The sequence below is a fragment of the Alnus glutinosa genome, chromosome 4 (genome assembly GCF_958979055.1).
Source record: "Alnus glutinosa chromosome 4, dhAlnGlut1.1, whole genome shotgun sequence".
Taxonomy (NCBI): domain Eukaryota; kingdom Viridiplantae; phylum Streptophyta; class Magnoliopsida; order Fagales; family Betulaceae; genus Alnus; species Alnus glutinosa.
The window spans coordinates 6,540,294-6,563,589 of record NC_084889.1 but is presented as its reverse complement, the minus strand read 5'-3'; the positions used below and the strand labels follow the sequence as shown (position 1 = coordinate 6,563,589).

The window sequence follows — 23,296 nt, the reverse complement described above, 5'->3', positions numbered from 1 at the left end:
AGAGAGCCACTGTTTCCTATATTATAAGAATCATTTTAAACACAACAATTAATCTAAAATTTGAAAAAGGTTTGTATGTTTTAATGTGAAGAAGTTGGCCGAAGACAAAGGACAGACGAATATTTAGAGAAGAATCTAAGTTGAGTTGATAGTTCCAACGACACTTTCACTTTTTATAGAATACCAAGCTAAGAGCCTAATAAGTTGCTTCTTTTACCATAAAAATCCTATAATAGTTAAAAGGTTAAACCCCCTTTTAATCCATGTTTGTTGGCTTTTACCAAATGGTTATTTTGGTTCTCAAAATTATGAGGATTGATACTTGTAGTTGTCCATTTAACTTTTTTTTTAGTCTCTTTTGTCGATGGTTTGTCCAAAAACTTAATGGCCGGTCAGGTCAAGATCTATCTATATTTGCCACGTGTTTCTCTTGCTATGTAATTCTACCACATCAGCATTATTCAAAATAATTTTTTAAAAAAAGTAGATAATTTTATTTTTTTTTTTAAATGAGAGGAGATTATGGGTTCAACCCACCACCCACTGGCGTAAGATCTACCAAGGGGGTGAGAAGGCTAAACCCACCCCCAAGGTGAGTGGTCGCAGGATGGAATTTCTCCCCGCAACCCATTGGTGGGGGAGATCTCCACCCTCAAGGATGAGTTGAACCATCTTCCCATGGAGAAATCCCACTTACAGGAGAGATTCTTTGTCGGTAGGTGGTGGATTGCCACCCATTTAATTTTATTTATTTATTTATTTATTAAGTAATGATGGTGTGAAAAGGCATGTAGGATACGCGAGGGTTGTTGATAGACCTTAATGTGGCTAGCGTTAAGTTTTTTGACAGAATATGAATAGATGAGCTAAAAAAGTTTACGGGACAAATGTAAGTATCAATACTGATAGCTTTGAAAATTGAAGTAGCCATTCGATAAAAGTCAAGGGACCAAAATAGGATTTAACCCTAATTAAAAAGTACAAAAAAGAAAGAAAGAAAAGAAATTAGATAGAAGTCTAAGTTAAAGGGTTATGATCGATTGGCGTTTTATTAATTTTGATGGGTCTCATACATTTTCATGTATATAAATAAACTTTTGTAACAATTTTATGATATTCAAAAGGGTAATAGTTCTTAAATAAAATATATATATATATATATATATATATATATATATATATATATATATATATATATATATATATATATATATAAAAGGACTTTTCACAAAATGTTCTAATTTTGCATGTATATATACAATTGACACCCATTCAATTTCAACCACGAAGAATAAAATCATTTGACTTTATTATTCAACCCTTATACATTGATTTGGGAGATTTCGATTTATAAGTAATCTCAATAAAATAAATAGAAAAATTAAAAAAGAAAAAAGAAAAAGAGAGGGGGTTTCTTAATTGACTTTAGTACTCAAGTGCTTGGTTGGTTTATTAAATTAATAAAATGGCTTAAAGCAGCCAACTGCAATCAAACAAAAGCAAGCTTTCTCTTTTAATCACAACTACCAAAACACCCTGCTCCAATACTTAATAATTTTCCCGAAAGTGAGAGAAAATATAAAATATAAATAAATAAATAAATAAAAAGAGAAATAAAAGTACGAAATTAAAAAGGGGACCCATCGCCATCATGCGCCCTGGGAGTCACTATCCCTATCCTCCTTTTAAATAACTCGGTCCAGAGTTTCACTCAAATCTTTTTATTTATTTTTTTTATTTTTTATCCCCTCTCCCGTTTCCTCGGCGACTTTTTCCTGGAAGCGGCGATCGGAGATTCCGCAGCCGCCGACGATTTAACCTCCCGCCGCCACCTTTTTGATTCACTCGCCGGAGATCTTACTTGGATTTTGCATTCCTTTCAGGTATTGCACGTTTTTCCCTCTCGTTCGATCTGGTTTTCCCGTTGGTTCTCGATAAACGGAGCGAGAGAATTTTGAATCCTCTACTTTGCTTGTGTGTGTGTGTGTTTTTTCATTTTGAAAAATGTGAAACTCAGCTCAATGAAATCAACTGGTTGAGCTAAAGATTCAAATTCCGTTTCCTTTCCTGCATTTTCTTTGCAAACAAACAGAGCACTAATTGAAGTGGATTTAAGCTTGTGTGTGAAGTAGTGCGTACTGTCATACGTTTTTCTTTTCTTTCTTTTCTTCTCTTTTTTTTCTTCTTCTTTTTATTTTATTTTATTTTAAATTTATTTTTCGCTCATTAAATAACTGTTAATTTAAGTAGAAAATTTACTGGGAGTGGGTAACGAAGTCTGTCATCAAATTTGTTTTTGTTTTTTTTCCTCTTATTGCTTTGAAGTAAGGAGATCTTCAACCTCCGTTATTCACAAGTAATCCTTTATTAGTATCATTGAATCATCAATTAATTTTTTTTCGTAACATACACTTATAGTGTCGATTGATTTCCTGATGGTTTATGTGGAAAATAAATGACGATTAATTTCCATTAATATTTGCATCCTTTTTTTTTTGTTGCTTCTTTCTTTCCCATTGCAGCGCCCAGCTTTGTTGCTCTCTCTCTCTCTCTCTCTCGCCATTTTTTACCTTTTATTTTTCTCGATGCTTATTTATGCTGGAAACTAGTACTTGCTACAGCATCCTAGTAATTTTCCAATAATATTCAGCTTCCCTTGATAATTTTTTATGATACTCTGTTCTACTGACAACCTTTCAGAGTTTTTCAATTTATTGCCAACTACATTCTTTTAGAATTCTGTGAATTTGTCAACTTTTGGTATGAAGTCGTCATTCTGTGTTATCATGTGAATCTCCCCGTCTTTTAACTATAACAATTTGTTTTCTAAGATTTTGGAATTTTCGCCTACACTAATTCGTTTGAGTTTTTGGTCAACATTGCATTCAGATGCTTAAAAAAAACACTGGTTCAATAGGACATCTGCACAAAAAATAATAATAATAGTAGTAATAATAATAATAATAATGAAATAAAAAACAGAGAATTTGAGAACCGGATTTATGTCAGTTATTCTTTGAACGTGCCAAAGCGGCAAAGCTGATGCTTTTGATAACTATAACAGGTTAATTTGGTCCTTCTAAGGGAGGAAGCCGTAAAGAAATTTTTCTTGGGTGCCCCGATGTGCAGAACTGATGTTATTGGCAGTCGAAGGAGGAGGATTCTTCTCTTCTTCAGCTTCTGGGTATAGCAAGGGTCTGACCCTTCTTCTCTTGGGTCAGAAGAACGAAGATAAACCCATGAGAGTTTCTCCGTGGAATCAGTACCAGTTGGTGGACCAAGAATCCGATCCTAACCTCCAGCTGGCTTCCACGAAGAACTGGCTTCCCCGCGGGTGCGCCTCCTTTGTCTGCTTTGGTCGCGCTTCCGCAGGGCTTGATACCTCATCGGCTCTTAAAGTGGGCCCTGCCCATCAGCAGGATGTCTTGCCGGGGCCTCTTGTTTCTGACAGGGGCAAGGATTTTACTCCTGATCTAGATGATGATAGTAATGCAAGAAAGGTTGCTCTTAAAAGTAGCTTGAGGAAGTCGTCAAATAAAGCTCCTGTATCTGTTGAGAATGCTAATGAACGTGGAGCATTGGGCAAAAAGGGTAGTGATATCCCTGGTCATACAGAAAGGAGGAAAGTGCAGTGGACAGATGCTTGTGGGAGCGAGCTTGTTGAGATCAAGGAATTTGAGCCCAGGTATGGAAATTGTTTTTCTTTTCTTTTTCAAGAAATGTGATTTAATCTTAATTTATTTGTATTTATGTAATTGTAGGAATTTGCTTCCCCCCCCCCCCCCCCCCCCCCTCTCTCTGAAATGATGTATCTGGCCTTGTGTATGATGTAGAAACGTTAGGAGGGCTAGATATGTAAATATCTGTGCCATGGATGCTAAGCTAATAACTATTGTCTAGGAGTTCTCAGATTATAGCAATCACCATTGGTTCTTGAGCTAGTTCTTGGCCTTTGCTATCGCATATGATACGTACATTCTTCCCATTGGTCCTATACTCCTAATAAGCTACTTGAATTTAGGAGTTTGGCTTCCTGAATATTCCTTAAAAAAAAAAAGAGAAGAAGAGGCTCAGTTTAGAATGCTATTCACAACATGTGGAGGCCAAGGCCATACATTTTAGCTTATGTGTTGAAGCTTTTCTGAAGGATCCTCCAAAGTTATTGTCAAGATAAAAAACACACATGTAGACGGAAAACAAGAGGGGGAGGAGAAGAAAAGATATTGGAAATGAAGGAGATACAATAATGACGTGGAGATGGGAAAAAAATCCAAAAGATTTGATAGACGAAGTAGGAAGAAAATATAAGAGATCTGAGACAGTTAGAGATAGAGACTGACATGAAAGAGAAGCAGCAGCAGTAGAAGAAAAGAAACCTCCATGTGCTTTTACATGTGAGATAGTTGCAACTTGAGGACACATGATAAATAGGAGGTTGGTAGGATGGATCTTGATAGATTTTTCTTTTCTCTCTTAATAAGGGACTATGTTTATTATTACTGGACAATATTCACTTAGAAACTAGTTAATCTTAAATTTTTCCCTGTGAATGGTGGGATTATGATTTTTTTATCCATTGCCCTTCATCCTTTATCCTTGTATATTATGAAGGTTTAAACATCGAGGACTATCCTTGTTTAAACATCAGTGACTATCCTTCTTTAAACATCAGTGACTATCCTAGTGATAAAACGTTTTCTTTGAATTGTAAAGTCGCAATAGTTTACTGCAATTTACAGAAAGTTTTCTGACACCTTTCTTACTTTGAAAATTTAATCAACTGTTTCCAATCATTGTTACTCTGCTTCAATTTACTCCATGTCAATTGTCATGCGATCCTTTATGTTATTTTTATAAAACTAGTTAAGCTGAGATGAAACTTGGGTTGATCCCTTCGTGGTTCATTTAGTTCGCTTTTTTTTACAGGGTTTTGTTTTGTTTTATTTTGTGTGTGTCTTTTATTTGTTTCTTTTCAAATTGTGGATCTTATTTACACTGAGCTGAGGTGCAAGTGAATTCTCAGTTTCAAATGAATTCTCCTAATGTGACACTAGTTTGTTAACTTCTTGGGATTTTATTTGAAGGGCTGTAACCTAATTATAGGTTCCTCAAGAAATGTTTTCTCAGTAATTTTCAGATTGAAAATGTTGCAATATATGAATAGGCTTACCTTAACATTTAGATGCTCATGTTATGTGTTTCAATTTATCTGTTAAATAATTAGATAATTTCTCTAATGGCAATTGAAAATTTTGGTTTTCTATAAGCCTGCAAAATTTCATTACATAAACAGGCCCTCTAAATGATCTCTGGATGCCCTGGCAAGGTTCAACTCTTTGATGATTCCCAACTGCTAGATTCTGCTGATCAATAGGGTGGTGGGGGGCTAGTGGGGATGGCCATGGCCTACACCCCCCCCCCCCCCCAAATTCAGAAAAAATCATGATCCCCTAAAAAAATCTGAAAGAACCTCGGTCCCCCAAAAATATGAAAAAACATAATATTTGGATATTTTCTAAAACACAAATTTGACCCCCAACATCTGAAAAAAAGATGTATAAGCTTTTTGAGAGTTTTTATTTTTGTTTTATTCAAACTAAAATGTGTAATCTGTCTAAGCTTATGATAAACTTGTTATCTTAGGTATTAATTAACCATAATTATTATTATTATTTTGCTGCTGACCAAATAGGAGCTTATGGTCCAATATAAGAATGTTTCACTTTACAATAATGAGAAGTTAAAACATCAAATTTTTTCAAGCCTACTATATTTTGATAAATATAATTGCTTGTTTTGTTTATGTATTTATGAATATAAGGATCCCTGTATCCTCTATCTGAGTCTAGTAAATTTGGCTCGTCTTTTATGTTGCAAACAATAATTTTTAGCAGTATTTTACTTATCAAAAAATGTATTTATGAATATAATTGTAATGTTTTTTCATGTTCAACTCATCGAGTCTAGCAAGTTTTAATTTTGTTAAAAGAACAAGGAAAGACATCGTCAGTAATCTCCTATTTTAAATGTGTTTATTGTGACATACTCCAAAAAAAAAAAAAAATTCTGCCCTTCTAAGACTTTGTTAGTAAAAAAGGCATGGCCTCTAGATACTTAACCACTAACCTAGGTTCTGGGTGTTTTATTCCCTACAAAATCCCACCTTTTCTGAGCAAATAGTACACAAACACCACAAGACAACACAGATTAGAAACGACCAAAAAAGGAAAAAGATCACAAAGGAATTTTTTTCTAGTACTAGAACAGGAATTTCACATGTTGCACTCGGTTTTTCTGAGGTCTTAGTATGCAAAACCAGGATTTTTTTTTTTTGAAACGAGTAGCACTTTACCAAAGAGAACCAGAGCAAAAGAAACGAGAAGCTCAAGCACTGGGTGCGAACTATAATGTCAGTTTGCTGTTTGGTACTCGGGAATATATCTCCTGTTTGTAAGTTAAGATTTAAGTTTTTAATATAAAACAATCTTTTCCCCCAACCCCCATTCCCCCCTATATAAATGTTTCTGCTTCTTCTTTCTTGTTTGTTCCCCTGCTCCTCTTAATCTTTAATTCTTTTGCTGAGATAAAAACTTGATCCAATGGCAGTGAAATGGATGGATCGGATGACGACTTTGACAATGGGAATGCAAGAAGTTGTTCCTGTGCAATTATGTAGTTTGGCTTTTACCCAAAGACGATATGGGCTCAACTTCTATCCAAATGTAACGGTGCATCTGCTAGGAGAGCTTGTTTACGCCCTCCTCTGTTCAACCTATTTCTGGGGCGAAAAATATTGCAGGTTTTTGGGCCACATCGAATACCAATCACAGCAAGAGTTCTATTTCTGGCTACGCAAGTTAGACTGTTATTTTTCTGTCTATATTAGTTTGCTGCCGGATTTTGTCACTCTTGGCTTTACTTCATTTTGTTTATTATTCTTCTTTTTATGTGTGACTCCATTGTCTTTTGTTTCTTCGTAATTAGTGTGAAATTCTTTTTCTCCTTACCTCTCGGGTTAATAAATATTTAGCCATTTGTTCTTCTTTTTATGAATTTAAGATGCTGTGGAGCTTTTGAGGCCATTACCCAATGGAAAGGTGAAGCTATCAATGCAGCTTAATTTTCTCTGATTTACGCCGCAGAAGAGCAATCATTTGGTTTCATTTCTTTACAAAAATCATTCTACTTATCATTTACTTGTTAAAGAATTTATATGGAGGTAAGGGGTGGGCATATAATTGTCAAAAACTAGGAGAATGACATTGGGGCTTCCCTTTGCTTTTGGGTTCGGTGTGCTATAAATTGCAATGATGCGATCAGATTAGCTTGATGTAGGTGGTTTCCCTCTCGCATATCAAGTTAGGTGTCCTACCTGCTTGTAGCTGGATCCCAATTAGTGCAACAAGGCAGCCCATGTGAGAGCATGGGGCGGGCCTTACCTGCTCGAGTAGGTGTCTGAACAACTCGGGTCCCACCTGTTCGGGCTACCTGAAACACCTACCCAACTCTCTGCAAAAAAGGCAACTCCTATTGTATTGGATCCTGATCGGCCGTGGCTCAATTCTGATCCCTATTTTCTGCAGGATTGGCTGGAAAAGATAGAACTGATTTCTTTTCATGGATGGTTCGATTTGTCTTCTATTAAACGGGGGGTCAGCATATTTTGTGTATGGAAGTAGCGGAACAAGGATTGGGATTTCCCCCATTATTTGGGATGCTTTAAAGCTGCTCTAATTGGTCATCTGTTGGTTTGCAGCACAAATCCACCCATAATATTTGCTAAAATGTGCCCTTTTTTTTAACCCTCCACTCAGGAAGGATTCTCCTTTCTTCCTCCCCCTCTCCTTAATTTATGGCTTGATAGCAAAAAAAATTCACCTTGTACCCCATTCCTCTCTCTTCCTCCCCTTCTATACTGATATGATAGCTTGAAAATTGAGGCTTGGAGCAATTCATGTCAACTCCAGTCTCCATATAATTAAAGTTTATTTTCCTTAAAAAAAAAAGATTCATCCCATTGGATCTATAAAATTCTCTTCGGCTTTTTTTTCGCTATACCAAAACGAGGAAAAACCTATGAATGGCTGGCAACTCGAGGATGTAAAAATTATTGGCTCGGATAAAGCCATAAAGGTATGCTGGCTGGGATGTTGCTATTACTCTTCCATGAAGAAAATTTTAGTAAAGACCCTTTAAAATTATGGACACGGCAGTCGATTGCCCACAAGATTAGAGAAGGTAAAAGATAAAGAGTGACCTCCTTGGCTTATTCTTGTTCTCCTCCTTGTTATAATTATTAGTATTATTATTGTCCAAAAGTACATAAATTTCCTTTAAAATGGGTTAAAAAAAAAAAATTCCTTTAACCTATCCTATAAATTTGTTGTGTCTTTAAACTTATGAAAATCACATTTTTTTTCATGATCACATGCTAACTAAAAAATCATGTATATACACAAAGAATAATCAGAAGTCGGTCCTAGACTTCAACCCTTCAGAAGACAAATTTGAGAGGAGGAGGTATAACTTGTGATTTAACACCCAAATTCAACAAATAGCAGCTCCAACCCTTATTTATTCTACTTTTCTATTTACAAATGAAAACTTTTAACTTTAATGAAGATGAATAATCAAATTCAGAGTCCTTAAATTTTCATGTAGTTTTCAATTTCCGCAAATAAGTCCTTAAGATTTCATCTGATTTCAAATAGGTATATCAGTAAACTTATCGTCCAATCAATTAACAACATGCCACATGAACAATTGTACAAAGGAATTTATTTAAAACCATATAAAAACTTAAAGACCTAATTGTTGAGATTGAAAATTTGCATTAAAAAAAAATAGAGACTAATTTTGAATTTTCCCTTAATTAAACCCAGGCTAAATGCATGTGCTCCACGGGCTAATAGTCACGATTTTATTTTGAAGGAAATAATAAAAATATAAAAAATAAGTTAGGTTTAATTCACTTAAAATTTGGTTTTATATATACATATTCTAACCTCTACTTGAAAAAAAATTTATTTGACCCCCTCTCATTAAAATGTCTGGCTCCGTCCCTATATGAGATGAAGATTGGTTAGGTGCGATGAGTCTCACGGCCGGTTTAAATAAATTTTTTTAAAATATTTGGTTACCCTTGTCTTAAATCTAGTCTGCTCAGAGCAGATCTGCTCTTTAACTATTATTGTACATGAGTTAGCGGAAGATGAAAGTTATAGATAACACTTTATTGTAAGAATTTTGTTTGTATTTATATGATTATATAACCTTATAGTATGTAGTTATGATTTTGTAGAGCTTTATATTTTGTGATGTAAGAGTTTTATGTTCGTAATTTTTATCAATAAAATACTCAGATATTTCGTTAAAAAATAATAGAAAAAGGAAGATTTTGGCTTCGGTACGTAAATAAATGGGTCGGAAGAAATTTGTGTCATAAAAATATTTGACCAGCGAAGTGAAGGAGCCGTGTCTCTGCTGAAACTTGGCCATATCTTATCCACAAACGCACACCCCTTCAACACCACCTCCAGTTCTGTTCTGATAAACCCACAACAAAACAAAACCAAACCATAATCCAAAACCAACAGCCCAAGAATTTTAGTGCGTGTCTGTGTAAATTAAGAGAGAAAATGTCAGTGACATCTTCTATCCCTTACATCAAAATCAAAATCCCAACTTCCTCACCATCACCATCATCTTGTTCCTCTTCATCTTCTACTTCATCCACCGCTTCTTCTTACTCCTTTAGATTCTGTTCAAGTAAGCATCACATAGTCACTATAAGGAGCTCCCAAACTGAAGGGCCTCTAAGAAGACCTGTGGCTCCTTCAGTCAGAGAGCCCTCTCCCCCTACTCCTCCTCTCAAGCCCACCCCTCCTTCTCCTCCTCAGTCATCCACGGTGGCTCCGCCGCCGAAGCCGGCTGCTGTGGCTGTTGGGGACGGTAAGAATGTAATAACTTTGGAGTTTCAGAGGCAGAGGGCTAAGGAGCTTCTGGATTACTTTAAGCAGAAGAAGCTTGAAGAAGCAGATCAAGGTCCATTGTTTGGATTCATTGGAAAGAATGAAATCACTAATGGAAGGTAAGCTTCTCCTGTTGAGTGACTTCATTTTTATTAGTTTTTCAAGTTTTCTTTTTCTGGGTTTTATGTCAGTTATGGTACTCTTTAATTCAATTCGTTTGTATGATCAATTCAATGAGGAGTACAAAATTAATTTAATTCTAATGTAAAATTGAGTAATTTTGGGTGAGGAACTTGGTGTAATATTCGTGGGAGTTTAAACCTGAATGAGATTCGATCAAGTAGATTGTTGTTGTTGTTTTTTCTTTTTCTTTTTTAAATGCTCAAGGTCGTAAAAAGAAGGGATTTTTCATTCGCCTTGCCTCATCATTATTTGTGCTACTGCCTAGAACATTTAGAATGGCATATTTATCTTATTAAACACAGAAAGTAATTAATTAAGCAGGTAACCCAAAAGTATGATTCTGCAGGTTCCTAAGTGCTATCTAATAATCACACATTGATCCTAATGGTTGCAGTCTAGATGGCGGTGGTTGTCCTGGGTATGCATATTCGATATGATTCAGTTCTTGCTTGAACTGGTATCTCTTCTAGATGCAAAATACCAACAAAACCATCTGGTCATTAGGTGTCTTATTAATTTTCTTTGTATAGTTCATCTCTGTATATTAAACTCTTTGGATCTCCTCCTCTGAATTTATTCAATCCTGTCTGCTTGAGTTTGAATCAATCCATTTGGTTTAGCAATTTTAAAACGCGCGGTTTTAAAATAGCAATTTTAAAACGCAATTAATGAAAATTTGATTTTAAAAACATAGTTAAGCATTTGGTAAGATCGCGATTCAGCTTTTACAATCGCACTAATCGTGCGTTTTTAAAAACGCACCTCCTTACCCGTGATTTAAAAATGTAGATTTTTTTTATGTTTTGAAAATGTTATTTTTTTCAAATGCATTCCCAAACAGGATACCTTCTACAGTTTGGTTTAAAAACGCATTTTTGGCCTACGAAATCGCAGGGCCAGACGAACTCTATAGTTACCTTTTCCTTGGATAGATTCCATTCATATAGATCTTTTGGTTTGGATGATCCATTGGATTTCGTTTTTGCCCTTGCCACTTAGCACTGATGTAACCATCATCAATCTAGTGGTGAAAGATGCACAGCAAGAAGATTCAGTGACTAACCTATTTGGCTGTTAGTGATGAACTGTGAATGGGCTATTGGAGGATCTGTACTTTTCTTTTCTTTTGGGAGAAACATGGAAATGTGATAGTTTTCTTTGGTCATTTTGAAAAACTATTGTACTTATAGTAAGGAGAAGAAATGGGTAGGTGAAAACTTATACTTGTTTATTTATGTAGCTCTTATTCTTTCTTTTTCCCTGTCATCAAGAACATCATATATTTTAATGTTCGAGTTTTATCTTCACCTACCCTTTTTAAATACTTGAAGAGCCTAATTCTTTAACAAGCTCCCACTTAAGCATTTTTGCACGTTTGGATGTTCAATTTTTTGAAATCTGAATTCAATTATAATTTAATGCGTGAATTCCAAGGCAAATAAAATTGAAAAAGATGTTTGGATAGTTTGATTTTCTGAGATAATATTAGAAAAAGTGAAATAAAATTTGATTTGTTTTTGAAAAAATCCGAACACTGTAGCAAATAGAATCAAGATTCTTCTTGTTCCCAAATATACAAGGATCCTTCAATTTAAGTTTAAACCTCAATGACCCCAAGAAAAGGAAAAAGACAGAACAAGAGAGAAAAAGAAAAGAAGGAAAAAGGGTGGGAGTGAGGTTGCGACATGTTTTGAAGGAAACAACTAGAACTCTATGATCAATTTATCTGTTGCCCTAATCTCTTTTCAAGCAAGCCTCATCCCCATGACCTTGGATCACCCATGTCAATCCTGTAGGAAATGCTATTATTCTTATTGTATTGATATGTGCAGTTTTCTAACTTTAAATGGATTTTGATCTGGGTTCTTCTATTTCTCTGTATCTGGGATGTTGGTCAAACAGATGGGCAATGTTTGGTTTTGCTATTGGGATGCTAACAGAGTATGCAACAGGCTCGGACTTTGTTGACCAAGTAAAGATCCTTCTCTCCAATTTCGGGATAGTAGATCTGGAATGACTCTTTTGCTTGATGCTCAATGCCATATATACTTTCTGATTGTTGTAATAGCTGCAGTCACATCCACTGTTTGATTTGCAACCTTGTTGAGTTATTTGTTTAATTTTCATCTCCAGTCATCAAGCTGTATCTTCACTACAGTATATATTTTACTGGATTCCATTAATTAGTAATGCTATATACCACATTTTTATCCCACAACTATTCCCCAATATTGATGTAGTAGTCCCAACCAACCAGTGGATTACTGTTACATCAACATTGTGAGATGAAAATGTAGTTTCTAGCATTACTATTCCATTAATACAAGTTCATTATTTTTTTGTTTCATATTTTCAGTAACCTATTGATGCTAATATTGAGTAATGCTAGAAATTACATTTTTTTATTTTATTTTTATAAGTAGAAACTACATTTTTATCCTACAATAATAATGTAACAGTTCCAACCAAATCTTTAATTTTTAAATTTTTTATTTTTTTTTCAACAAGAATTGATCTAAAGGTTGGTTGGAAATGCCACGTTAGTATTATGAGATAAAAATATAGTTTATAGCGTTACTTATAATATTAGATATAACACATTGGAAGTAGGCTTGGCAAAATGGGTTGGCGTGTCAACCCGTTTAGCCAATTTGGTAAAAAATGTATTATAAATGCGTCGTAAATATGTCATAAACGAGTAGACGAGTCATAAACAGATTGACGGGTCATAAACGTGTCATAAAGGGGTTGATGGGTTATAAACGGATTATAGCCTAAATTCAAACTTTATATATTCGTGTCATGTTTTTGTGTCGGATTTGTGGATCGTGTCAAAATTGTCAACCCTAACAGAAGTTCGTCATGTTTGCTACATTAGAGCATTTCACATTCTTCCTAGTCAGGGCCACATGTATAAGATAGCAGAGGTAGGATTACAAAATATGATAACCTAATTGTGTGTTCTACAGTTGTATTGCATGTCAACGCGGGTTAATCAGTGCCTGTACATCCCAAGTAGTCTCCAACAACAATTGAGACGTCTACTGGTACTAGTCGTGTTTTCTGTCTCTTGGATCCAATTAAGGATGTTGATTTTTTTAGCATTTTCTCAGCGACAGCAACTAAACAAAACCTAAAGCAGATTGGCAAAGCAAACAGACCGATCACATTCCATTCCAATCTTGAAACTCAGAAACCAAAAAAGAGAAGAAAAATAAAAAGCAATCTTTTGACACCCAAAGTAGAGCAAATTAAACCAGAGGTTTTCTTTCTCCACGAATCCGAGGCCCCAACGTCCCATGGCCTGCGATGCAGCAAGTGACTAACCTTTTCTGTAGCAATGTCGCCGGCATCCCACCACATCATAATGGACCCCACTACGTCGTGGGAACCACACACTGACGTGTCAAGACATTACCTCTTTCATATGTTTTAGCACAAAAAATTGCTGAGATTTTCATATTTATATTTTCATTTGAAGGTAGAGTATTTGTATTTCTCTCATATATATATATATATATATAGAGAGAGAGAGAGACAAACACAGGCTCACAAATATATATATTTAAGCTAATACTGAATATAAATATTATATACAATTCATCTTTAAAATAGAGGATGGTATTTACTATTTAATATATCACTCCATGTGTTTGTAAAGAGATGTGTTATTTGTACACACACTTATATTTGGTGCGAGATCTATGCATGTGAGATGGGTCCCATATGCATGGATCTCACACCAAATGTGAGTGTGTGCAAAATGTGTACAAATATCATTAGCCGTTTGTAACACATTGATTATGATAGCGAATTGCCATCTTATTTTATAAATAAGAAATTGGTAGGTTTTTATTGAATTGCTCCTCAAATTTTTAAAAATAACAGAAACGGTCTTCGTATTTTTAGTGTTTTATTCCTTTCTTTCATACTCCGTTAAAGAAATTAATAGATTTTCTATTACGTGTGCAAGTTGACATATAAGACCAATAAAAGTCTTTTTTTTTTTTTTTTTTTTGAAGAAAAGGGTGATTGCATTAATCCAAAGATACATCAAATATATGCTAAGACAATACTATGAATAAAAGGCGGGCACTCCTCTACCCATATCATGCCTAGCAGTTGATAAATTGCACACTTAACCAAAACATGAGCCGCCTTATTGGCATTCCTCCTAACATGTCTAACATCATCAGAATTGAAATGAGAGAAAAATTTTTTAATATCATCTAAAAGTTGTCAAGACCAATAAAACACACTGTCACATATTCATTACTGTCACATCATTATATCGCTTTAAAAAATAGTTGGTGGGTCATCGGGGATTTTTTTTTTTTTTTTTGAGGGGGGGGGTTAGAGTAACCCTTTCAGGACGCCGCTGGGTGGTCATGGGGATGGGGTCCCCTGCAACTCACTTGTGGACTTGTGGTGGGGTTTCCCCCTATCCCTGGTGACCATCCAACAAGCCTCCAATTTCTTTATTTTAAAGTGATATGATGATGCAACAATATTAATGGACACATGACAATGTTTTATTAGTCTTACGTGGCAGCTTACACACGTGATACAGAATTCGTTAATTTTTTGTTTAAAGTATTATGCACGGAATGAGTAAAACGATGCGAAAGTACAAGAACCGTCTCTGTCACTTTTAAAAACCCCAATAACAATTTTGTAAAAAACACAAAGAACATGAAATAAATTGTTGTATTTGTTACAAACATTTTTTCTTTTTTGAAGTATTTAAAACATATTACCGTTTCTCAAAATATTTATGAGTTTTTATGAAGAAGAAAAATCAGTTTTAATAAATTTGGTCTTAAAGTATTTTGACCGTTTATTTTTTTCTTCTTAAAGAATTATGATGGTTAGTCATAAAATCTCAAAATATAACCGTTGGGTGTTTACAAATCATTAAATCTTGCGTTAACCATTTGGTCATTAAGATGCATTAACATTTTAAACGGTTTTTGACTATTAATATTTTAAACATTTTTTAACCGTTGGTGATTAAAACTTTTGTCTTGGTCATTAAAGAGAAAGAAAAAACTGATGCTCATTTTGTTAGTCATCAAATCATTTTAACCGTTGGTTTTGGTGGCTTTAAGAAGAAGGAAAAAATTGATGGTCAACTTTTCATATATATATATATATATATATATATATTAAGTTCCCAATGAACATTTGAGCATTGACTTCTTTGGCTTCCAACATATTTTCCAGTGTGTAGTTTATTCCAAAAGTGAATTTGTTTTAAGCCAAGAAGCTATTTGTTATATTAATATTTTTTCTACAAGAAAAAATATTATGAAGTCCCCCATCCACTTTGATCAAAGGGTTGTTCTATTTGATCTTCGTTCTTGGAAGTGTGTCCTTAACGAAGATAGACGCTATAGTATAATCCTGGGAGGTTGCGTGTCAAGAGATCCGATCACACCGAGTTATACATTCCGAGAGGTACAAATCAACCTTTAAGGACAACGCTCTTCTTGCGTGATTCTTAGCATTGTGAGATATTTCCTTAATTTAATTTTGATATCTTGTACAATATTTATTTTATTGTTATTATTATTTTGAATCAATATGGTCTAGTATCAACAATAATTTTTCAACCAATTATTTATTTAGTTGTTAATTTTCAGATTGATATTATTTTATTTCAATAAAACTTTGTGCACCATCCAAAATAATTTCCAACAATAAAAGGGTATTTAACCCAAATGTTAGTATAGTGTTGCTACTTTTACAAAAATCTCTTATTTTGTTCCTCCACCGTTCCACCTCTCAATATTAAAGGCTCACAAAAAGAAACTTAATTTGATCAAACTCAAACATCAGCCACCCCCACTTCCCGAAAAAAGGAAAAAAAGAAAAGAAAAGAAAAGAAAAGACTAAAATATTCAATATATAGTTCAGAAGTCTTTTGAAACCATATGGCTAAAGTATGATGGTGAAAGTTGCATCGGTATTCTTTGAGAAATAAATTAAACCATTTCTTTTAATTTATTGGGGGTTAATTAATGAAGCTTACGTATTGCGAAAAATGATCGAGGGTATAAGGCTAAAATCATGATTGTAAACTAATTTTTCAATTTTTGTAATCTGATTGTCATCTCAAAATTCATTGTAATCACTGCAAAAAATAAAAAAATTCTTGTAATCTAAAAACTTGTAGCTTGTAATGAAATATATATATATATATATATATATATATATATATATATATATATATATATATATAGAGAGAGAGAGAGAGAGAGAGAGAGAGAGAGAGAGAGAGAGAGAGAGAGAGAGAATATATCTCTTACTAGAAGAATACATATTGTTTTTTTTTTTTTTTTTATTTACTCCGTGTCTAGGAAAAAAAAAAAAAAAAAAATTTCTCAGTTTTTACAATTTATCACTAGGAAGATTACTTGTGACTTGTATGGTTATAGAGTGACTTATTTTAATTCCAAAAATAAATTTAATTTGATAAAACATTTTAGGATTTTTTGATTTATGATATATGCTTACGTACTGTGTCTGTGTGTTTTATGTTGTTACTTGTTAGAGCATTAACAATAGTTTCTCTAATGCTTCGTTTGTTTCGACGTAAAATGATTTCTGGAAAATGATTTCGGTATTTTCCGATGTTTGGTAGGGGCGAAAATAATAGTCAACCAGAAAATGATTTACGCTTTTTAAAAGCGTAAATCATTTTTCGAAGACGTCTGACGCGGTCGATTTATTTAAACGACGCAGTCGACCTTTACGTTCAAGCAGCCGACCACCATCGAAATCTTGCCGGTATCGGATTCCGACAACATCGGCTTAATGTCGTCGGAATCCGGCGACGGAATCCGGCCACTATCGTCGGAATCCGGTTAGCCCAGATTCCGGCGATCTGGCCGGATCTGGCCAGACCGGCTGGATTCCGAGGATTTGGCTAGATGGCCAGAATCCGGTCGGTCTGGCCAGATCCGGCCAGATCGCCGGAATCCGACTGGCCTCTCTGGCTAGAGCCGGCCGGGAACTGGCCAAGGCCGGCCGGGATCCGGCCAGAGCTGGCTGGCTCTCTGGCCAGATGGCCGGAATCCGGTCGGGGCCGGCTCTGGCCGGATCCCAGTCGGCCTTGGCCAGTTCCCGGCTGGCTCCAGATCCGTCCGGCATCTGGCCTGAATCCGGCTGTTTGTGCCGGAATCCGGCCATCCCAGATTCCGACGAAATTGTCCGGATTCCGGCTATTATCATGAATTCTAGCTGTATTAGCCGAAATCAAGTAAAAATAGTCAGAATCTTGTCAGTCAGTGATGGAATCTCGTCATCGATGATTTTTATATTATTTTATATTAATATTTATATATTTTTTATAGGTTAATATGTTTGAATGAAAATATAAAAAATATTTGTAATTTTCTGTACGAGCCAAACACCGAAAAATGATTTCGGCGGAAAATATTTTTCAAAAAAATGACTTCCCTGAAACCATTTTACGAGGGAAACCATTTTACGTCGAAACAAACGGAGCATAAATCTCATTCTCTTTCTTAGACGTGGGGAAAACTCTTCAAAAAACTTATTGAATCAGATTTTTTTTGTTGTTCCTTAAACTAAGAAAATACCAAGAGAATTAAAAGTTGTACCCTAGATTTAGGGAAGCAAAAATGATTTCCTTAACATTATTTTAATAGAACAAATTTTATCTTTCCTCTCTCATTCTTCTAACATTTATGTGAAACAATATTTAAATGATTTTTTTTTTTTTTTTTTTTTTTTTATCATTTAATTTAAAGAATATTTAAATAGTATAAGGTCAATAAAATTATAAGGGAAGCTATTAAAAATAATTTAATTCCCTAAATTAAAAAAAAAAAAAAAAATTAAGAAAAACTGCTAATGCTCTCACAAGTGTTGCCGTTTACACACAACTTTCTTGTGCGAAATATTTTAGGTTTATAAGTAATAATTTTTGTCTTGGTGCGGCTTTCTTTGATTCCAATTGAAAGTTCAATTTGTGACAATATTTTAGGGTTTTTATTATTTAATATTTTATTTCCAAAAAAGCCTCTTTGCATATTCATGCGGAGAAAGCTATACGAAGTCTCAAACTATCAAGAAAAGGTCCGTCTGTTTCTCCCTCCCACGCACTGTATATATGAAGCCAAAAGAGCCGGCCCAGGACGGCCTAGATCCTCTCTGGTTTCTCTTTCTCCCTGAAACTTCACACATGTCGTCTTGTTTTTTTTTCAGCTTCATTTTTTCTTCTTTTTATTGTTCTTCGTGACGCTATGTTGCTCAGTACTATACCATATTAATAAATTTTCAGAAACTAGGAATACTGGGAGTAGGCCCAGAAAGGCATGGGAGTTGTTCAGGCCAAGCCTTCTCAGAGTTCATCATCTAGAGGCTTTGGCAAGCTGAAATCAGAAAATGGGTACGTCGGAAAAGAAGAATTCACGGGGGATCGACGATCAACAGGACAGAGGGATGTCCGTAGAGAGTATGGTGGGCGTTATAGGCCTAAGTCCAGGAAGGAAAATGGCGGCGCAGGTCACGGTGAAGGAGAAGGAGAAGGGAAGTTGGCCAATAAGGGAAAGAGAGATGTTGGTGAGAATGTTTCGCAGAAAACGTCAGTGTTCAAGAGAATTGAAGACGTTGAGTTGGTCGATGGATGGCCAAAATGGCTCATTGATAATGTTCCGAGAGAGGTGTTGACTGGGATGGTTCCAAAGAGTGCCGAATCCTATGTTATGCTTAGTAAGGTACGTGCATGTGTCTTCAATTTCTGTTTTCTTTTTATTCTTTCAAATCATTGCTAGCCTAGAGGGTCGGCTCTAATGGTCGACTCATTTAGTTAATACCACGGGATATGATCACCTATTCGAGTCTGCTCAACCGAAGACGGGTTTGTGTATTTGAGATTTATTCAACTGAGATGGGTCACGAAGTGGCCCTGCCACGAAGGGTTCCACGTCATTAAAAAAAAAAGCGGATGCTTTATTTGCTAAGAATCATAACTAATGGGGTTTGTCAGTTTTTCTAATTTCAGTTTTGATTTCGTTGTTGCTAATGGTGCAACAATATTTCAGTTCTCAGGTCACTGATAATCGGTTTTCCTGCATCTGTTAAAGTCCTAATAGTTGTTGTTGCTATAAATGGAAGCACCACTCTCACTATAGTTCTTTGTTGAATCAACAAACTCAAAGATTTTTTTTTTTATTGATTTTGTTTGTTTAGGCAACTTTGATGCAGTCTGTTTCTTTGATCAGAAATACCCCCTACTGTTTGATGGATGAAAGATTGGAAATAAAAAGAAAGAAACTATATAAATTTGGATCTTTAATTAACCTTCTCTTTTTTAAGTTTGTAAAAGAAGAAAAGTCAAAGTAATCTAAATATATATATGATCCAAAACTTGATTCTTTGTGAATGTTATTTGGCATTACAGGTGGGGCAGGGAACTTACAGCAATGTGTATAAAGCTCGAGATAAAGACACCAGAAAAATTGTTGCTTTAAAGAAGGTCCGCTTTGACACATCAGAACCTGAGAGTGTCAAATTTATGGCACGAGAAATAATGATATTACAGAAGTTAGATCATCCCAATATCATAAAACTAGAAGGGTTGGCTACATCAAGGCTGCAATACAGTCTTTATCTGGTTTTCGATTTCATGCAGACAGATTTGCATACGATTATCTCTCGCCCTGATGAGAGGCTTACTGAACCACAGGTCACAATTTGCTTTTCTTATTCTTAAAAGTTCTTCAAGATTTGGGTCTTCCTCCTTTCTCTGTTCCTGATTTGAACAAATCATGTAGGTCAAATGCTATATGCATCAGCTTCTCTCAGGTCTGATGCACTGCCACGACAGGGGAATTTTACATCGAGATATCAAAGGATCAAACTTGTTGATCGACAAAAATGGGATGCTGAAAATTGCAGATTTTGGGCTGGCAAATTATTATACTCCACTCCACAATCGTCCTCTCACAAACCGAGTTGTGACACTTTGGTACAGAGCCCCTGAGCTTTTGTTAGGAGCTACTGATTATGGTGTTGGTATTGATCTTTGGAGTGCTGGATGCCTCTTGGGAGAAATGTTTGCAGGGAGACCTATTTTGCCTGGTTCAACGGAGGTAATAATTAAGGGTTCCTGTGTATGCGTGTCGGGTTCGGGTCGTATCAAGACACGAGTATAAGACTATATAGGTCAACTCTAACTCGACTCGTTTACTTAAACGAGTCAGACTCCTCAATTCTAATCAGCTAATTTCATATTGGGTTCGTGTCGAGGTATGAGTATAAGATTATATAAGTTATCCGTAACCCGACCAATTTAATTAAACGTGAAAAATTTTTCAACCCTAACTCACTATATAATTTTGTATTGGGTTCGCGGGTAGTTTAAAAAATTAAAAGTCCTGCTGATAATGTCCAAATCATTGTTGTATCCAAATGTCTCATTCATAAATTATTTATCAAAATCTCTCTCTGGTTTGTTTATTTGGGCATGGGGTTTAATGAATTTACCATTGGCAGCTAGTTTTTCAAATCACAAAGCTTTTACCATGCATTCAGGTCGAGCAACTTCACAGGATTTTCAAACTATGTGGCACACCATCAGAGGAATACTGGAAAAAGTTCACATTGTCTAAAAAATTCAGAATTCCACAATTCAAATCTAGTCTTATAGAGACTTTCAGGGAATTCCCTGCATCTTCTTTGGGTCTGTTGAGCACTCTTCTTGCTCTGGAACCTGCATATCGTGGCTGTGCATCTCTGGCTCTCCAAAATGAAGTAAGTTCTTTTGAAGAAAAAAGGACAAAGAAAGATGTTTCACTGATCACTTGGACCTTTTGAATGTCTTTATGATTTTTAATATGTTTTTTTTTGGTCAATATGTGATGATTAACATGCTTGTAATATTAGTTTAATACATTGTCTTTTAGAACTTTGAAATATTTGTCTGCTTAATTCCCCACTACAGATAAGCATTACCCAATTAAATTTTAGAATTACAATTTTAATAAACTTTATTTCACAATATAATCTGCTAATGCTCTTGTATGATAAACTTTTACTTGAAAAGGTACTCCATCTAGACTTACATTATATGGAACTGTCTTTCAAGTAGAATATATATGTAGAGCTCATTTCTGAAAATGTTATGCTAAGAAGTGCATTCTGAGTGGAAATCTATTCTGGTTGCAGTTTTTTTACGCAAGTCCATTGGCGTGCAACCTTTCAGATCTACCTGTACTCCACAAAAAAGATGATGAACTGAAGGATGCCAAAGAAGACAAAAAGTAAGTGCCTTTCCTACTTGCCAAACAAAGTGCCCTTCCTGATTAGTAACAGATTTTCCTTAACAGAGTGGTATTAGCACCTTGTTCATTGTTCTACGTCTGTTATTTGTGAAAAAGCTGATTGTGTGAGTTTGAAAAAGGAAGAAGTTTTCTTCCAAATCGGGTTGAAAGGATTCCTCCAACCAGTCTATTAAATTGAACTGTGTCCTCGGAGCACATGATTCTCAAGAGCATTTTTAATGAAATATATGATTTTCACGTGAATAGAGCATGTGATTTAAAATGAATGTGAAAATCATATGCTCTACAGTTCAAAGAAAAGTGTCCTTCAAAAAAAATTACTGTTTTTCCACAATGAAATTTTATATATGTTTTTTCTTTCTTTTATTTAATACCCTAAAAGAAAGAATTAGATACCTGCATGTTGCTGTTCTATGATTGAGAAAAAGATTTCCATACATGGCAGAAAAGAGATAGCTCTGTATTCTGTCCATAAACATAAACCAGTGCAGGCTTTAGTGATCAGAACTTTTTTCAACAGGTACAGAAATTCTAGAATGAAGCAACGGTCTAGAACAGCTCGTGAGCGCAGGAAAAAGGATCAAGCCACCGCAAAGCCTAAGGAAGATTCTGAATCTTCTACAAAGGTAAACAAAATAAGCCTTGATATCAGCCTCATGGCAGACATTAACAACTTCCTTCAAAAAAACAAGAAAGACAAAACTTGGTTAAAATGTGTTGAATTTAACGTGTCTGTCCTGTCTGAAACTTGTTTCAGGATCCGGAGAAGACTGCCGAGCCAAAAGTCCAAAGCCATGAGCCGCCGGGTAGCACTAGCAGCAGTACCTCATCGAGCGCAAGGCCGGCCAGCCGAACTGAGAGCCCGCTCTTCACCACACCAAGTACCTCCTCCGGTACAAAGCTCTCCAGCCAAACAGAGAGGTCGCCTTTCTTGCTCTCCCCAGAGGTGTCTTCTAAGCAAAGGATGTCGCCAAACACAGAGAGTCATCCCAACGCCGACAAGAACATCATGAACCTGCCTCCACTGCCCATTTCAAGAACACGCACCACCGATTATGTCAAAGATAATGACATGTACATGAGATTAAATCCTATCCCAAGGTCTGCATCCACAAGAGATTTCAGAAAAACAAGATCTTAGGAATCGTTTTCAGGTCGATGCATGCGCAGTTGATGATTAGGACATGCGAGAGGACTACATAGAGCTAAGACAAATTCTTTTTCTTAAGCCACCAATGACTATATCTCTAAGTTTTCTTAACTAGATATTATTCTACTCTGTGGACGTAAACGAGTAAGCATATATTTTTGTCAGATATTTTGTTCTTAATGGTCACCTATTTTTGTGATTATCGGAAAATGTTCTAATATTCTTTGTTCAATATTGTTAAATCTTCGTTTATCCTAAAAACGTTTTTAGATAAATGCTTATTTATCATAATATCATAGCCGAGGTATAGTTTATTTTCCATTTCAATTAAAATAATTCATCACTTAATTGTTGAGCCTGAGAGTTTGAAGTCTGGTTGTGCATAAGCATTGTGCAAACAATATTTTAAGAGAACAATAATGTTATACGAGAACACCATTATAATCTCTCATTATCGAAGACACGTGTTCAGATAAACACAAGGAAGCCGAGAAACAGAAGAAGCTGGAAAAAATGGATATGGTCAACAAGCATCTGGAAGATCAACTTGACGAGGATTGAGGATATATAGACATGATCAAGAAGGCCAGTCGTTCATGATACTAAGTCTAATTCTAGACGTCATATCTAAGTTACTTTAAAAATGATGTGGCTTTTAAAATCATCATTTTGATTTATGA

General features: G+C 35.3%; 3 protein-coding genes across 3 annotated transcripts; all 3 read left to right on the top strand.

Annotated features, from left to right (window-relative positions):
* Positions 1-1,718: 1,718 nt before the first annotated feature.
* Positions 1,719-7,006, top strand: LOC133866424 (uncharacterized). The gene is made up of 3 exons (XM_062302946.1): positions 1,719-1,883; positions 3,065-3,685; positions 6,607-7,006. The coding sequence occupies exons 2-3, from the start codon at positions 3,135-3,137 to the stop codon at positions 6,674-6,676; spliced, it is 621 nt and encodes a 206-aa protein (XP_062158930.1). The 5' UTR covers positions 1,719-1,883; positions 3,065-3,134; the 3' UTR covers positions 6,677-7,006.
* Positions 7,007-9,450: 2,444 nt separating this feature from the next.
* LOC133865920 (light-harvesting complex-like protein OHP2, chloroplastic) lies at positions 9,451-12,501 on the top strand. The gene is made up of 2 exons (XM_062302444.1): positions 9,451-10,090; positions 12,057-12,501. The coding sequence occupies exons 1-2, from the start codon at positions 9,639-9,641 to the stop codon at positions 12,169-12,171; spliced, it is 567 nt and encodes a 188-aa protein (XP_062158428.1). The 5' UTR covers positions 9,451-9,638; the 3' UTR covers positions 12,172-12,501.
* Positions 12,502-18,259: 5,758 nt separating this feature from the next.
* LOC133865919 (probable serine/threonine-protein kinase At1g54610) lies at positions 18,260-22,802 on the top strand. Its single transcript, XM_062302443.1, has 8 exons — positions 18,260-18,335; positions 18,463-18,898; positions 19,585-19,869; positions 19,958-20,275; positions 20,718-20,936; positions 21,351-21,445; positions 21,987-22,092; positions 22,224-22,802. Exons 2-8 carry the CDS (start codon positions 18,497-18,499, stop codon positions 22,605-22,607), a joined length of 1,809 nt encoding a protein of 602 aa, XP_062158427.1. The 5' UTR covers positions 18,260-18,335; positions 18,463-18,496; the 3' UTR covers positions 22,608-22,802.
* The last annotated feature ends 494 nt before the right edge of the window (positions 22,803-23,296 follow it).